The following is an 18,369-nucleotide window of genomic DNA, read 5'->3' as shown; positions in this document are numbered from 1 at the left end:
AGAGGATTTACAGGATCAGGTCTTCTGCATGACTAGCCACTGAGATCCAGAGTGCCTAGTAAAATGTTAAGGTGTTATTGCTGAGTTACATTATTGTTTATAAGAAGGTACAGAGTATTTATAAAGGAGGGATAGAAGATGGTTTCTTTAAAAACAAAGTAAAATGTTGGAAATATTCTACCTAGTGCATACCTAGAACAACAGGTGGATATGATTGTTTACAATATGTGCACTGGATTAAATAGTATAATATATTTTTGAGACTTTTAGAGAAATTACTTGTTTTGACTAAATAGCATTTATATTTTTTTCCTGAAAACATTGAAACATTGTTTGGTAAGTTTATTACACTCTCGTTTTTTATTTGTTAGGGAGTACAGGTTTCTAGCATACTGGAGAATTTTTTTATTGACTTTCAGACATCTGGTCCCATTGCAATGCTGTTTATTGCAATTGAAATTAGTACAGAGACATATTTCCTTTAGAAGATGTTACAGATTTTACTGTTGGAAGTATTTAGCATGTCTGCATTTTTTGAATACTTTGAGGGAAAATAAAATCTTTATGAAATAGAGTAAAGGCTACACTAAGCATGTAACACTTATTTTTGTCTGACATAACCAGCATTTTGGCCAAGGTACCCAGGTGGCTAATTAAAGTGAGGAATTTAATGAAATAGCACAATTTTTTGTAGCTATCAGAGATAAAGCATTGGAGTTTAGGCAACAGTTACACACTACTGTAGAATGAAATCGGAAAGATACTGACATACATGCAGAAACTAAATGTTGATATTTCTCTTTAAAAGTTGGACTACAGTAGTTAAATGTACTGTAGTTAGAACTATGAGATTAAGTTGTATGCTATTCCAGAAGAACAAGAAAAAACCCCACAAACGAACATGGTTAAATGTAGTTATTACAATTAGTGATATTCATACTAGCAAGAACTAAGTGCTACTACTGTTTTGATATTTGTCTTTTTGCTAGTCAAGGGTTTTGGTCTCTGTGACACTGATGTCTGTTTCGTAGAAAGATATTTCAATTAAAAATGAAATAGAATAAATGTCTCGTGTAATTGCTGTAAGGGTGTCTTGCTGTTTGTACAGCAAGATTAAGGGGCTCTAGCTTCTTTGGTCTGGACTTCAAAGGAGACAAAGTCATAGGGCTGTATAAAAACTCTGTCTTTTTCCTTCACCTGTTTTGTTCGGATCTATGATACTCTAAGCGTATCTAAATATTTAGCAGTCATAATTTGGTGGTTCTTCAGCAGTATCAGAGATCTGAGCTGCTTACAGTCTCTGGATTCCTATGTTAGAAGTCCAAGGTCACTTTTCTGAAAAAGTTGCTGGATGCTGAGGAAAACAGATACAGGCATTGCTGTGGTTTAGATACTGATTTTAAGTCCAGTGCCCAGTTGAGGTGGAAACTAAGGGCTGTGGAGCATTCTATGTGCTGAGAAAGATTATTGAAAATTATCTCAGATCACGATAAATTTGGAGGATGAACGGGGACTTATGACTGACCAGTTTTTACTGGAGTAGCACAACTGCAGTCTACTCTGCATTTACAGTTCAGAGCAGTGGCTTGTTCTAGGTTTAAAGAAATTAATAAACTCTGTTCAATATGTTTAGGCAGTTTCTAGAGAAGTATGTTGCTTTATATAACCTTTTCCTCTTCATTAGAAATGAGAGAAAGTCTAATGTACTACAAGAATCAAATTTTATTTAGAATTCTTTACTATATCTAGTGCTCTTCATCTCTTTTTTTCTTAAATTCCCGTGTCATTGTTTTCTAGTATTTATGTGGCATGGGCATTTGATAGATGCTGCTTCTCCATACTGGATGATCATATGAGTTGAAAGCTGCCTGTGAAGTCCAGTGGAATAGGACAGAACTTGTTCTCTCTCAATTTTTTTAATTTTCAAGATGTGCTTACATTCTAGGTCTATTTTGAAGACATCTTAGCTCCACTCTGAATTCTTTTTCTGTCCATAGATAAAGCTACTAGATGTTTTGTAACAGATGCTGACAAGCTATAACCATAGAAACACAAATAGAAACATAAATTTGTTATCTGAAAAACTGTCATTAACCAGCTATTTTAATGTTTGGCCATGATTAAGCATCTGTGTAAATTGTTAGTCATCTACACTGCTTTTTAGGCTGCTTTTTTCCTTATTAAAAGTTATGAGCTCAGAACATAATTTCTTTAAGGCAAATGTGGTGTTGGCACCACTTCAGCGCACTCTGGGCTTAGGTGCTTTAGAAGGAGTTTGAAGACTGGCTTTCCAGTTGTATGAAGTTTGTAAAAGTATGAACACAGTATATTGCTCTATGATAACTAGATTGAGATGACTGTAGTGCCTAGTTCAGTGGTTAAATAATTTAGCTCAGTACAAGATAATAGATACCCGACTTCAAAAGGCACTTTAACAATGTGGAAAATCAGAAAGCTGTGGATTTCATCTTACTGCTTTGGGGCACTCACACTATCAAAGGAAAAAAATGCTTTTGCATAGATTTTAGTACCAGAATATGATTAATGCGGGATGGTAAGATAAATTCTGCTGCCCAGACCCATGCAGCAAACGTTACAGATTTTGCAGACATGTATCTTAAACAGTAACATTTTATTTCTTTCATTCTGTCTAATGAATTTTGAGGTCTTATAGCTTTAAATTGAAACAGTGTAGCAGAACACATGAAACTTATTCCTCATGACAAAGAATACTGTGGACTCAACTATGCGTATCAGCATAGCTACTAGGAAACTAAGTGGATATTTATATCCTATATGGTAATGTCATATGCTATTTTGTGCTTGATTGTGTACTGTTCCCAAATATTTTTCTGTTTTTCATGCATAGTTTTTACTTACCCATATCTTCTGTTTAATTCAAAAGCATTTAAGAAACAGCCATGTGAAAATATACTGGATCAAGGATTATGTTTGTTGTTTAAAAAAAAAAAAGGGGAGGGGGAGAAATGTGTTCTTTAATTTATTTCCTCTGTTGAACTCCTCCTGTACCTTTAATGCAGGCCTAAACCAAAACTACTCAGCTAGGCTTTTTAACTGTAGCATTTTCTTTTCATTTCCATAGGCATGCAGTCAGTTGTGGAAGAAAGAGAGACTATGACACAGCTTTCTTTTATTTCCCCCTTCAAGATTTTGCATATCGCAGGCACCAGGTGTTTTCCTTTGCAGCTTTACCGTGTTCTACTTTTCAGTGTGGCATTAGACAGAAACTGAAATGGGAAGTTGTGAGAGGGAAGGGTGATGAAAGAAGCAGTTAGCACTGGCATAAAATTGAACTTCTTACAGATATTAAATATAAATTAATTTATCATTTACTCAGCATTAGGTTGGAAACCATTTTATATTTTAACAGCACAAAGTCACATGACACCACTGAAATTTCTGCCAAGTATTACATTTATATATGAAGCTGTGAAAGTCATTTTTTTCTAATACTTGTTTGGGTTTTGGGCTGATTATGTCTATGCTTGCAATTATGTGACATGGGCCCGTGAAAGAGAACTGATATTCAGTTGGAGTTGCACAGAGCATCTAGCATATATTTGAATATTTGATTTAGAAAAAAAAAAAAAAAGGGTATCAGCCCCATATTCTTGAGGAAATTTAGTAAAAAAGAGACAACTGAACAGCTAAAATCATATTATTTAACACCTAGAAACAAGTTTCATCTGGAACAGGCAGTTTTTAATTAATCCATCATTGCAACTTTGACAGAAATATTCCTGCTGTTCTTAACAGTGTCGTCTTGTTTGTTTATTGTTGATTAGCTGTGGCAGAGTGTTGTGTTTTTCAGAAAATTAACCTTTGATAAAATACTTGTGATTTTTCCTATACTCTCAGGCCTACTGAGTTAGGTCTCATGTAGGCAGGTTATTTTCAACCATTGCGTAGTGTATTTTTGTTCTAAAGTGAACTTAATTTGGTGATTTAAACATGATGTGTAAAGAGACAGCTGTGTTACATTCCTGGTGGTCTCTTTGAGCTGGAAATCCATTTTGTTTCTTAGGAGTCTTGTCATTTTGTTATAGGTATGTGTAAGGGGAGAGAGCCTTGGGTGTATGGTTTATTAGAACTATATTGGGTAGTATAATAAAATATTTGAGAACATTTAAGGAAGATACAGGCTAAGACCTCAAACTCATTAGCATTCCAAATACTAACTGCTGACTAGAGATGGTTCAACCTGGAGAAGCTCAGCCACTATTTTGCACTGTTTTGTGTACTACACAAATAATTTTACTAATGATTTAAAAAGGATGGCTTTTTTTCTTTTTTTCTTTTTTTTCCCTTTCCCATTTTCCTCTGAAACTGGTCTATTTTCTGGTAAAAATGTCTTGTTGGAGATTCTTTCAGCTTTACAGTTTGTACAGTCTTCACAAATTTTATTCCTAACATGAAAATATAACTCTGAGAGACAGATGCTTTAAGTAGATGATCAGTTAGGCCAAGCTCTCTTTTAGTGCCTTAACAGGCTGATGCAAACTCTTGAACACAACTATAGGACAAATCTATTTTTCAAATAGAGGAATTCATACTTGTATTTAAAAAAAAAAAAATCTGTGAGCTTGATGTAGATTCTTTTAAAATGCAAAGATTTTTATTTGAATTAGATGTATCCACTTTGATTTTTCTAGGCAAGCTGAAGTTCCTTTTTGTAGTAATAATAGGTCAGCTTTTCTGTTGTATACTGTACCTACAAACTTGTAAATGAAGTGTCTTCTAAGAATTTTTAATGCCACGGCAACATTATTGATTAGAGATTCATTGCTAGGTTTTCAGTATAAATAAATAGTAAAAAAACCAGACAAAGCAGTGATAGAAGTAACATAAAATGACTTAATTTCTTTAGCATGATAAAATCAGTGCAAGAAATGTAACATTTTTTTCACTAAAAGTTCTGATTTGGAAGCAACAGAGACATTTTCAGTGATCCTTTTGGCCATTGAATAATATTATCTTCATTTGCCAAAATAGGATTAGTGTGTAGATCTCATTAGGAATTTGCACATGACTTTATTTTTATATAGATAAAAGGGAACAAATTCCTCAAAGTCAAAGTCGGGAAAGTAATATCTAAGAATCCAAGCAGGTAGAAAGCATTACTGCAAGGGTATTTTTTTCAGTGCCTGCCAGACTAAATTAGCTGGCTTTCTTTCTGTAATGGATGTATGCCAGGTATCAGAATCAGGAAAGCTTCTGGTAACTTAATAAATAAGATCCAGAGCAAAAGATAATTAAACATTGAAAAAGTTTTAAAATATTTTTTTTCACTTGACTAGAGTCTTAACGAAAGAAAATACCTAATGATGGTAAAGTTGGTTTCGTTTTCATTAGAATTTACTCATAAATCTATTTGTTGATAATCTTTTGTAGAAGGAAGTATCATTATTAAAAAAAAAAGATAGAAATGTAACATTTTTGTTACATACAAAGCTATTTGTAAAGGCATCCTTTATTCTTCATGGCGTGTTTATGACCTGACCTCCTTCCTTGTCACACTTTAATCCCCAGAAACATTGTATTTGAAGTCCAGGTTTTCAAAAACAGAATTTCACAACATACATTAGTCACCACCTTCACCTTCTGATTCCTTTGACATTCATTCTACTTAAAGCACCCATTAAAGTTGTTCCCAGATTCACTAAGTGTGTAAGGATTGTTGGATAATCTCCCTCTGTTCCAACAACAGTTTTCCTGCATAGTGCTTAGAATGTGTATGAGTATTTGTGAGCAAATGATAGGAAAGGAAAAAAAAATCTCCTAGGCCCAATAATTACTTTACCATTGTATAATCTGATGGTATTAAATCTGTTTCAATATGCTATCTTGAAAACAAGATGTTTTATTGTTCACATCTGATACCTGGAATACTTGTATCTGCTGGAGAATCAATGTCCTGTGTCATAGTCACCAGTTAATTTATAGAAAAAAAAGAAGTGATTGCAGTTATTAAGACTAATCCATATGTATATACAATTCCTAGACATATGAAGGATCAAAACAAGAAAGTTGCCAATCTGAAGCACAATCAGCAAATGGAGAAAAAGAAGAATGCACAGTTGTTGGAAGAAGTTCGTAGGCGAGAGGACAATATGACTGACAACTCCCAACATTTACAAGTGAGTTTATTTTTCAACTGTGTTTTAAAATCATTGAAGAAAGTACACTCTGTTTCACTGTGTGTCTTACAGGATGTAGGTTCCCACAAAGAGCTGATTTTCTCCTTTCCTACCAGAGGGTGCATTGCTGACTTCAGTCATGCCTATGAAATAATTAATATTTAGTGTGAGGAAAAAACAATGGAATTTGAAGCCCTGTCCTCACAAGGACTATTTTACTTATATTTAGAAGAAAGTAAGTAATTTAAGCTTCTTTAGTGAAACAGACTGCTGTCCATGCATGGATCATGGAGGAGGCAAATCTACGTGCATGAAAAAGGCTTGTTAGACTTTACAGATTGAGCCATAAAATACCTGGAGATATTCAGTTGCAGATAGACGTTTGACTCTAAAGCACTGTGATGTGTTTAAGTAAATCCCTAAGGAAACAAAGTGAGTGGAGAGGGATGGAGAGAAGCAGCCAAACTTGATGAACATCTGGCAGCTTTTTCCTTCCTCAGCAAACTGAGATACAGATTTGGTTTGGTCTAGCAGGTGCAGGAGATAGATATCTTCAAGGGTTCAAGGGAGCCTTTCCAAAATGGGCTCGATAACCTGTGTCCTGGTATGGTTGCTTCTTTCACAAGATTAAGTGGCAATATCTGGGGCATGTTGTTCAACACGGTATCTGTTGTACAAATACATGTTGTTCTTGTGTGGTGAAGGACTTGTTATTTATTCTCTGTGGAAGCTGCTTAGGGTTTTCTTTCAAAAATTAATCACAAAATTCATTGTTCCACTAAAAGCTCATGATACTACTTCCATACAATGGAAACAAGTCCCTGCCTCACACGTTGGGAACTTGAGGTTTCCCTATCATTGCAAGATTTGAGCAACTTTTAGTTCTACAAAAATGCCATAGTGAACCTTTCAAGCAAATAGTTGACATTGTCTAGTGGAGCTAACATGACCTTGATGTACATTTATTTTGCTGTTTAGGAGGGTATTTTGATTTAAATTTTTTCACTTGTATGGTTTATTTGTTTTAATGTGTAAGGTTGTTATAAATATTAGGTGAGAACATCAAGTCTTGCACTTATATGAATCTGATAAGTAGGTGGTTGTCTGGTTAAATAGCCAAACCAACTGTAAAGCTCCAGTCAATTAGCCTTGGTATACAAAGGAATTTTTTTTCATAAGGGTTCTTTAAAAAAAACACCTCCTCCTCCTCCATTAAGATGTTTGAAAAGCAAGTATGTCTTAAAATGCAAGTTTTTCCTTTTAAAAAGTTTGATCAAGTGCACTGGTGGATGCAGTTATGGTTTTTGTTGGCCTCTATGGCTTGTTATTTCAGGGTGATTTTGATTTGAGGCTTTTGTACCCAGTCACAAAAGACGATTTCACATATTTGGCATAAGATAAATGTTTACTCCTGTAGTATTTAGCCACAAATGCTGGGGTATTGGGATGAAACACACCTGCTTTCCACAGGTCTCAGTATGCAGCTGCATTTGTGCATATTCCAGATTTGAACTTATTCATGTGCATGTTCAAAAGGGTACATATAATGCATTAAGTAATAGGTAAATCCTACCAATCTAATGGTACAATACTTTCCCCAGGAAGCAAAATGTAAACTGAAGTTCTTCTAGTGATATGAACATGTACAGAATTCAAATTGGCCTAAAAGAGTTGACTAAATGAATAATCCGACACAGTAGAATACTTGATAACTCTTGATATTAAATTTCAGTTTATATAAAATATCTAGATTTAATAAAACATTGTAACAGTCATGATCTGAGGATTTAAGTGAGGCAAGATTTGTGGGGAGACGCATGATGTCAGATATATGATCTACCATGGAAAACAAGTTTCTGGGAGTCCAAGGCATCTGCTAATTAAAAAGAAAATTAATTGGTATTTCAATAAATATTGAATTAACATCTTAGTAAACCATAGGAATCTGACGACTGTTTCTTGTCACTGTTTATAATACTTTCTGCAATGCTTAGTAGGAACACCCTATGTTTATAGGCATTTTTAACACATAGTATTTGTTTCTATAGTGTATTTGTTACATTTGTGAGTGGTGTATTGAGCTGTTAGGGTAAAGTATATCCTAAAATTCTCTGGCCTGATGTAATGATTGTATTTGTTGGCTAGTGGTGATAAGCTGGCTGTTGGCTAGCTGTGATAAGCTCAGCTGAGAATTGAAGAGCAATTAGATTAGTCAAATTGCATTTACTCCAGCCAAGTCTCAATCCTTTTGCAGAAGTACTGGAAAAGATGTAATAAGAAAGCTGGCATAATTGTCCACGGACCATTCAGGGAGTTATTCAGGGCAAGCTGAAGCAATCAGTTGATGTGTAATCCATTTTAACGCAGCTCAAGTAGGGGCTGCAGCTCTACCCATTCAGCTGCCCGCTTGCTATCTGGTAGCTTTGAAGACCTTCAGAAGTCTGTAGTTCCTTTGAAGCTTCAACAAACTGTGTTAGTTTCTGAGGCTTGTAGCATCATGTATATTTGTGACACTTTTAACTATGTTTTCAGAAAAAAAGCCTCTCCAAGCTGGTTCATATCCTAGTACCAGTGCTTGCAGGTCAAGTTTGAGTCTATGACAGCCCCATCTCACAGCACTCCAGGGCCGCTGCTGTGATGGAGACTGCCCTAGGCTGCCTGGGAACGGCACTCACTTTGGTCTCCCTCAGCTATCAGCTGGAATTGAGTGATGCTTCAGGTGTGGTTTTGGGGGGTTATTTGGATCACTGTAAAATTGGAAACATCAGGGAGCCAGACTTCAGATTAATTCTTGGGAATGAAGAATAGTTGTGAGGTTTTCTGCTTTTTCCTTCCACAAATCAAGGGCAGACCTGTGCAAATCTTGCCAAGCATGATGGTCATATATTACATAAAGCATCACAGCAGGAGAGCTGGCCCTTGAACACTTTATCGTGAAATTTTTAGAGAATGGTGTATCTAACATGACTTCATATTTCCATCTTTTTTGTCTGTTTTAAAAAGATAAAGATTTTTGAGAAATGCTGATCTAAGAAATATAAAGGTATCATGTCATAAAGTTGTGCATATTCCTCAAATCTCTTTGCAGCATCTAGAAATGTTATAGATGTGAGACATGTTTGTTTCCTGAAATGCATGCTTGTATGGAACATGTTCGTTCCAGTAACACTGTTACCTTAATAGAATTGGGAAAGAAAACATTTGCATAACATGGAGAACTCAAGTGGGTTTGGTTTTGATTCTGTTTTGCAAACCTGATGTAATAACAAAAACAACAAGAAGGTCCTTTCTTTTCTCTAGAGTAAACAATAAGAATGTGCGTTTAATAATGTTCCCATATGCCTCATTGCATAGCCTCAAAGGAAATCAAGTATATGCTTTTGTCTGATTATGCTTTTCATAAATGTAAAGTATTGATTTAATAAGTGAATTCAATCTTGTGGAATCAAATTTGTACTAAGTGCAGAAACATGGTTCTGTGGAAACTTTATGCAAACTATCTGCATACATGGCACAAGAGATGTGCAAGGATGAGACTGAAAACAAAGTTGGAAAGCTTAATACCCTGTTCTGCTCTGATCTGCAGACCTTCTGGGTATTTCTGCCTTTTTTTCTGGTTTGTCTTCTGGAAAATTCTTTAACTCTCCTAGTATTTTAAATGCTTGGGTTATTTGTCACAATTCTCTTTTAGGTAGCTTGAATTTTCTTTGGGCAGAAATCCACATGCCAAAAAGAGATATTTCACTAAAAAGATGATTTTGATTGAATCAATGTGTAGTTCTCCTTGATTTCAAATATCATACATAGGCAGCTTGACCAATCCTCTAAGCCTCGAAGTGCTGTGAAGCAGATTGTGTACACACATACGTTTTTCCCAGTTTAAATGTCTCACAGAGTCCAGCATGTGAGCGTTAGTTTGTCACTGGACATACCAAGGCAAGGCAAGAATTCTTAGTTTTTGATAGTTTTGCACTGGCTGGAAATTTAGTCTTAGGTAAGGAATAAAACATGATCAGGAGAAAGTCCTTTTAAAAGAGGAGAAATACTGGCTAGTTAATATTACTGCTGTCTGATTCTTGCATTGTGATTATGTGTGGTATCTTGCTAAAAATAACTCCCAAGAGATTTCACACCTAGTCAGCATGAATCCTTAAACTTGGATTTTTTACTTTATTTTTCACTCTGTAAATCAGCATATAATTTTCATCTCTGTAGTACTAGAAATGCAAAATATACTGAAGACAGCACATTGCCATACGTTATATCCACGTCTTTTAAAATAAAACAGAAGAATGACCTAAACAAGGGTATACCTGACATTATTATGATTTTTCTCTTAATGCAGTGTATTTTCTACTGCCTTGTCTCAAAAACTTTGAAGCTGTAGTATTAATAAAAAGAGGAAGCTAGGGAAGTCTTGCAAATAAAACTGAACAGAGCAGTATAATCAGTTCAGAGACAGAGGAAACACGGCTGTTACGGAGATAGACATTAATGTACATAGCTGACATAAGGCAGGAGAGAATTCATTGCATAAACACACAGCTTTGTGTTTATTAGTGCTGAATTACATATGTAGTGAGAAAACTCAATCTTTTAAGAGGTTTAAATCATGAGTTGTGGTATTAAATGTGAATTCTAGTTTAAGTATACATCCAAAGGTGGACCTATACCTCTCTGGAAGGCTTTAATAATGCCAAGTGTTGAGCAGATTCTGTATGTTTCTGTCTTCAGAAGGCTGGTCATTTTGTGAGGGAAGATGGTAATAAATTTGGGATTTTGCTTTTTATACCATTCCTCTCTGATTCCTACAGCATGCATGTGTGAAATGCACATTGTAGTCTAGCTCTGATGAGTAGAATTTCTCCCTCCCTCTCATATAGTTCTGAGCAGAGAATAAGGGGAAATAGGTGACTGCTCTTGATTTTCCTTTGTCAATATGATGAACAATCAGAACACACAAATGAGATATGATGGAGATAGACTGCTGGAAATACGTACAGAGATAAGAGAATGGATAAGATATGGCCTGCAATGCTTGTGAAGATCTTATCTCTTGCTAAGATTTCTGCTATCAGATGCAAATACTTTGAAACAAAAGCTATGGGTTTTGGACGTCTGTGTAAGAGGTGGCTGCAACAAGTCTTTCAGTCTTTGTGTAAGTTGATAAGGAATCACAAAGTTTTGGAACCAGTTAAGTGATAAATTCAGAAGATGGAGTAAGCTACAGCTAGAATGAAGGTCTCCCTTTAAAACTCCCATGGACTTGTTTGTGGAAAATATAGAATAGAAACTTATCTTTATCATAATTATAATGACTTAAAACTTTACTTTAACTTTTCTACAATTAAAACAGGAGCTTAATGATGCACCTGACATTTAAGATCAAAAACTGTGATGGTCTTGTGTTGTAGTATCCTATTTAATATTGTGGACAATGCAGAAGTATTTTCAACAGCAAACTTCTTTCTGAAGTTTCAAACTAAAGTGTAATTTTTTGGAATGGGTACATTTGTTCAAGCTGCTGCAAATAATTTTTAATAAGTGAGTTGATTTCAAGTGCAAGTGAGCAATTTTTGAATTTTTGGCTAAGTAGTCTGTATACAGTGTATTAGGTTAATGAACTAACATATGAAGTAATGTAAAAGTCAATATTTTATGTAGTTTTCCGTAACACATCTACAGAATTCTCTTCAATTTGTTGCTTGAAAACTAGAGTATTCTTGTGTGCTTCTATATTCAAACGACAGGTTCCTTGATGACTGTAAAGTTTCGTCTTTTAGTGGTAAAGCTGGAGTCTGGTGAATTTGTAAGAAAATTAGTGTTCATGCACATATCAAATCATTTTACCCTTGTAAAGCAAGAGTTATGTAGTAGCAAATGGAGAGAACCTAGCATAGTAGATTGTACAATTCTGTTCATTAGTGATATGTTTGTGGGTCCTTCCTTTGGCATTTCTCTGCTTCTCTCATAATAGCTGGATTTTGCCAAGATAGAATGTAGCTAATAAGTACAATCTCTAAAATGTTCAGCCCTCAGCGAAATGTGTAGCTTATTATTAATTTCACGCAGTTCAGGGACCTTTTTTTCTCTTGTGAATATCTAGGAAAAAAAGTAGGAATTGAATTATTTTAAAGCAGTCATTTTCATGTAGCTGAACATAATATTTTTAACAGACATTTTGAAAATGTAGGACTAAACTGTCTACTCTGTGACACACTGATAACCAATCTATAAAAAAAAATAATCTTCAAGCAGGGACTCAGGCAGGGGGTAATAGAAAAAATGAATAAGTCTGTGTCGATGTACTGCAATATATTAAAAATTGACTACCAGATTACAAATGCATACTTACAAAAATCAGACTAATCAATTCAAACACATGTGAGACTGTTGAAAACACAGCTAGTGTACTTATCTTCAGATTTCTGACATAATGTAAATGTAAATTCAGATTGTAAATGTGGAGGGACATGTAGAAGTTTTCCTTCTTTGGCCTGTGGAAGTTGCATAAGTTGTGGATAAATTCCACATGTGTTGCTGAAATGTCTGTTGAACTTCAGCCAGTAGTTTGTGTTGAAGAAAATATTCCTAAAAGGTTTCAGATGAAGAAAAGTATCTGAGAGTCTACAGAGGGCAGGAAGGTTGATTGGTAGGTCTGAGGATCAATACCAGATTTTTTTTTTCATTGAGGTTTACTTTGACGTTTGTTTTCATTGTGCAGTGTAATCCCCAGAAGCCAAAACTACTCTTGTTATAAAATGTCCCCATAGACAATCTGTGAAAATCTCACTTGAAGATCAGTTTCTACGAGACTCACAGTCTCTTAAAATCTTTTTACTTTGTCATAATTGGTAGGCTGACAGAAGTGACTCAGTGTTCTGTTGTCTGTTGTCCTAACCAGTTATAATATATATATATCTAAAAGTTTAGTGGGTAAAACAACGGTTCTATGTAGCTGTCATGTACTTTCTCTTGTCTAGAGTATTATATTATTGCAGTATATATAAAATAACATGAACTTTATTATTAGAACTATCCCAATGTATTACTTTTGGATTTTTAAGTACACAACATCAGAGAATGTTATGTATCATTATAAATACAGCCTTTGCACTATTACAAGGACTTCTAGACCATCCCACATCAGAAAGTCTGAATATTGATTTTCACATCTTTCTACAGGTAAGTCAGAAACAGAATGTGTTTTTCAGTGTTGTCTAAGTAATGTTAATTCTCTGACTTCAGTACCCTAGAATAAAACCTGGGCATCTTGATTTGGAAACAAAGATAAATTTGTATATTCCAATATAATTATTTAGAAATCTGTGAACTGCAATTGTTGACAAGTATTTTGGTTTTATTTCTACTATGTGCTTTAGTAAGTGCTATATTAGTTGGAAAGGGCATATATGTCAGGGCACTGGAGGAAAAAGATCCTGTTGGACAAAACAAAACTGCAACGATAGGAAACAGGAAAAAATTAATGTGATACACCTTTTTTCTACCCCTCAATATTTATATAATAACTCACACATGTGAGACTTCTGTAGTCTCCAGGGGGCAATCACGTTCAACATGCATCAAAAGAAATAGTTCAGTTAAACCAACTCTCCCTACCCAGCAATAATTACCACAGGTTTACACTGAGATATAGTTGCAAAAGGTTAGTCAGTAGGGCATCTGCAAATCAAGTCATATGTCAACTCTACATCAATAACCTCATTATAATAGATGTTAGTATTTCAGCACATGACTGTCCAATATAGCATTCCGTGTATAGTTCATTTTTAACTTCTACATTGACTTATAGCTTGTCTAATATTTTAGTTACTCATGTATTTAAACACTCTATATTACATAAATTATAATCAACGACAAAAACAATGATTTAGATTGAAATCCTGCGAAGTGAAACTGCAATAAAATGTCTGACCCTATTTTTGTACCTGTCTTCAAAGTAAGATGAATATAGGAGGTTTAACCCTGTAACATAAAATCACTGCAGTGGAAGTTTGTATTAGTGTAGATTTTCCAATTTAGACATTGCTTAAAAATGCCACCTGCACTTTTTTTCTTTCTGTGTTCACAAATGATAGCTGTTTTCCTGTAAATATGCCAGCAAAAAAGTAATCAAGTTACAGAAGTACAACTGATTAGCTAAATTCTATGCAAACTGTGTCTCTGTACTTTGTTGTATTCATAGCTTATCCGTGGCCTATAACATTTTTTGTTGAAGGCTTGATAGGTTGAATGTAAATAGGAAAAGTTTTCCAAAATCCCCATTGTGGTCTGCACCAAGCTCAGATTTCTAGCCAGTATCATAAATTAGTCTTCTTGTATATACCTGTTTGTAACCTGTGGTAGCTATTGCTGCTGTTCATCACTCTCCGTAGATAATTTTGAACACCATGCAAGTCTGTTACTAATATACATCTGGTCAGTAACAAAAGTTCTACTTGAGGAAAGCCTAAGTAGAATTATTTTAGTTGATTGCTAATAAGCCAGGTTTATACCACTTATCTCTCATTACAAGTGTTTTGTAATAGCCTTATCCACTATTACTTACAGACTACCTCATGTTACAGACTGGAAAGAGAAGGGAGGTGTAGGTGCTTCTTTATATAATCTTGTCTAGAACACTCCTACCTTGGAAAGTTTTATTATAATTATTTATTGTAAATGCATCTTTGCTTTGAGAAGCTCTCATGTCATAGATTTCACTAGAAGATTTTGGGACCAAATTTCACTGTTATACTTTGCTAATCCCATTTTCTTGAATTGTTTGGTTTAAGTTGGGCAGAATTTAGCTAGCAAAACTTGTGATGGTAGAATAGATAACCCAAGGGAAAACGAGATGATTTTCAATCTCAAGCTAAACTGCCAGATCTTGGAGTTAAAGAAAAAATATTTCACTTCTCATTTAAACAAACATAATGTGATCAGATTAAACCTAGTTAGCAACAAACAAGTATTTGCCTCCTACTGAAATTTGCAGTCACTTAAAGCAAAGTCATATTCAAATATTGTCTTATTAACCATGGAAGTATGAGAGTAAATTGTTAATATTTCAGGTTCCTAGCTGTTTTGCAATACATGCAGGTTAAAACACTATGCAAAGGCTGCCAGAAAATACTCATTCATGACTAAAGGTAAAGGCAAAACTTTAGCCTCAATTAAGAAACCACACACTTGACATAGCATGCTTTGCTAATATAGCTTAAAGTATTTTACAGAATAGAGGTATAAGAAATAATTGAAAGAAACTGAGGCATAAGGAATAAAGGCTACATGCAGTGTCCCAGAGGGCTGATGGCACCACCGAGGAGCATAGACTTTATCCAGTACTCCATTTACTACTCTGAACTGTTAACTGATAGTATTTTGAAGTGGTTTGTGATTCATTATACTAAAAATATTTGCTAATGAATTGCTACTGATTGAGGTACTTAGTGCAGGTGAATTTTATATACTTTTTGGTCCAGTGAGTGATCAGATCAATCTTTAGTATGCGACAGATGAGGAACACTACAAACCACATTAACAGTTTTGCAGCAGCTTGACAGTTTCACTAGTCTCTTGCTTCTCTGTGGATGGTCTATAATAGCCATACACGAAGAACAAGAAAAGACTACAGTTTAGATTTCTTTTCCAATGGATTCTGCTTTTTTCTTAACCTGCATTATCAAGATAATCAGATAATTCAAAACCAAACAACTCTAGAGTGCAGTACATTAAGTTTTATAGAAGGCTGATGTTTATCTGTTCTTTCAAGTTATAGTTAGGGTCCTTACTACCTTAACAAGCATTTCTTTGATCCTCTACTTCTGTTTGTATTTTTCCATTTCTCTTTTTCCTTGGGAAACAGTCTGTTCAGCTTTTTGCATCTGAAAAAGACTCCTTCCCTAGAAATACCTTGCAGAAGGCCTAACAGGTTATATGGATAATAGGTTAAGTCCCAATGTTTTCAGTAACTAAATGTATTAATGCACTTGGAGTTTTTTCCATGACACCTTTAATAATTGTCAACAGTGAAAAATGAACTTAATTTAAAATACTGCCTTGATGTAGATGAACAATTAAAATGTTAACTTTGAAAATTAAACAACTGCACAGAATGCAGAATTTTTTTCATATTGCTTCCTAAAAAATAGGTTTTGAGTTATTTGTTCTATTTCTTTGGATATTTTAGTGATATGAATTAGAAATGCTTTTACAAATGCTCTTTGTGGGGTGGAGTTTTATTAAGCAATATTATTCAGTATCTACCAGTCATGTTTCTTTTCACAGTTGCATATTGGCGTAATGAAAAAAAGCATTTTACACCTACTCTTTAGCTGTCACATACCTTTGTCATATTGAAAACTACCATAATTTATCCATCTGGAAGCTATGACAAAGATAAAAGCCAGGTGTATAGGATCCCCTCCCCTTTTTTTTTATACTTCAAAGGGACATTATAACAATGTGAACAGTGTGTCACATGAGTCCCTTCATTTTGAAGAAAGAATCTTGTGTTTTCCTGTATATGGGGTGAATTCCTGGCTCTAGTATAGTTAATGGGAATTTTGCCACTGCCTTGTCAGACAAAGATTTCTCACATGAAGAGAAAAATAATTAAAAAACCTCTGTACAGACAAAAAATAAACTTAAAAGGTCATTGAGAAAGCAGATCTCAAGTACAAATGGAAACAGTCCATTGTCATTCATCATTTACATCTCATCTGTTGATGGGAGTTTTAATTTGTGAGAAAGTCCTTCCACAGTCAGCTGTAAGTTTTGTCAAGTTTGGCTTTTCTGTCTGGGTGTTCTTTTATATAATAAGAACATTTGGCTGCCAAGTCCTAACAAATATCATTACTTCTCTTAAAACAGACATCAGAATAAAACTGCTAGAAGGCTGCTGTCTGGTTCTCATGTTTTCAGTATGGGCATCGATCCTTTATGCTTGATGGCTTCGTTCAGCTTTTTCTTACGAAACTGATGAACACTAAAATAATTAGTGCTATAAGCAGGATAATCGGTATCTTAAACTCCTATATCTTTTCTCTAAATGTGAAGTAAGCATATCACAACAATACTAGAAATCTAGCATATAAAATGTTACCTAATAGTGTCCTACCTAGAAAACTTTGCTGTGAGTTCATGGGATACCTGGATGAAGGAGGATGAAGTTCATTGTGGAGGGATGTGAATTATTAACTGTACTTAGCTGCCTGACAGAAGCTAAATTGTGTATTGTTGGTTGTCTAATTCTCTATTTCAATTTTCAACTTACTTGTCTTTAATAAATTATGTAGACTGCTTCCGTACATGTAGAAGTTTTAAACTGTGGAAAAAAAAGTGGGTATGTGAGTTCTGGAAAGACTCTCCAGTAGAATTGCTATTTGAAATATGAACAAATGAAAGTCTCCTTAAGAGAACATGAATTTTCTGAGGCTTTTAGACTCAGTCACATTCAGTATACTTATTGCTATTACATTTTTTCCTGCAATCTGAAAATTTTGTCCAATATTAAAAGTACACAAATCTGGAATTTGACCCAATCTTGATTTTTATTCTGAAATTTGTTTTATGTATATAAAAGGTTGTATTTATTCTGCTACGCTTTCTCAGCCATGTAGTTTTGTCAAAAACAGCATTAACAATACCACAAAGTCTTGTCTTTATTGTTCATATCTTTTAAATGATCCAAATATCTTTATGTATGTTGGAAGTATCATGTCTTCATATTTATGTCTTGATTCCCAGTGTAGAATACCTAAGGAATTTGTTTCGGTGCATCCATAGGTATTAACAGTCAACAAATTCTTATTCTACATAAACCACTGCAAGATCTTTCACGGATGCCTCATTCAGACAACCTTTCAAGTTCTCTTTATTCTTGGTGTAAATGAAGTTTCACAATTTGTGAGGTAAAGCTGGAAAGCAAGCAAAATGTAGCTTATGTTGTCAAATGCAGTACAGCTGTGGTGACTACTGCTGGTACTGTGCCCTCTGTAGTTGTTCAGTATTTTCAGTCAAATAAAGAAATGGAATATTAGCCTGTGCTGATTAAATACGATGAAATTGAAACCTGGTTTAAAAACTGGGGACCAAGAGCAATGCTGTAGCAGTTGACATTTTAGCTGGACTCACTACGCATGCTGGAACTGCAAGAACCAAGAAATATATTGTATCTTAAAAAAAAAAAACCAAAACCAAAAAGGAA

General features: G+C 34.6%; 1 protein-coding gene across 1 annotated transcript in view; it reads left to right on the top strand.

Annotated features, from left to right (window-relative positions):
* Positions 1-18,369, top strand: part of ERC2 (ELKS/RAB6-interacting/CAST family member 2) — a gene marked incomplete at both ends in the record, with an annotated part of 318,636 nt that overhangs the window by 179,195 nt on the left and 121,072 nt on the right. Inside the window, one exon of the mRNA XM_080350354.1 lies at positions 6,023-6,158. Coding sequence (XP_080206480.1) covers positions 6,023-6,158 — 136 coding nt within the window. The remainder of the gene's footprint in view (positions 1-6,022; positions 6,159-18,369) is intronic.

This window comes from Nesoenas mayeri, assembly GCF_963082525.1.
Source record: "Nesoenas mayeri genome assembly, chromosome: 10".
Classification (NCBI taxonomy): domain Eukaryota; kingdom Metazoa; phylum Chordata; class Aves; order Columbiformes; family Columbidae; genus Nesoenas; species Nesoenas mayeri.
This window is presented reverse-complemented; position numbering and strand designations above follow the sequence as displayed.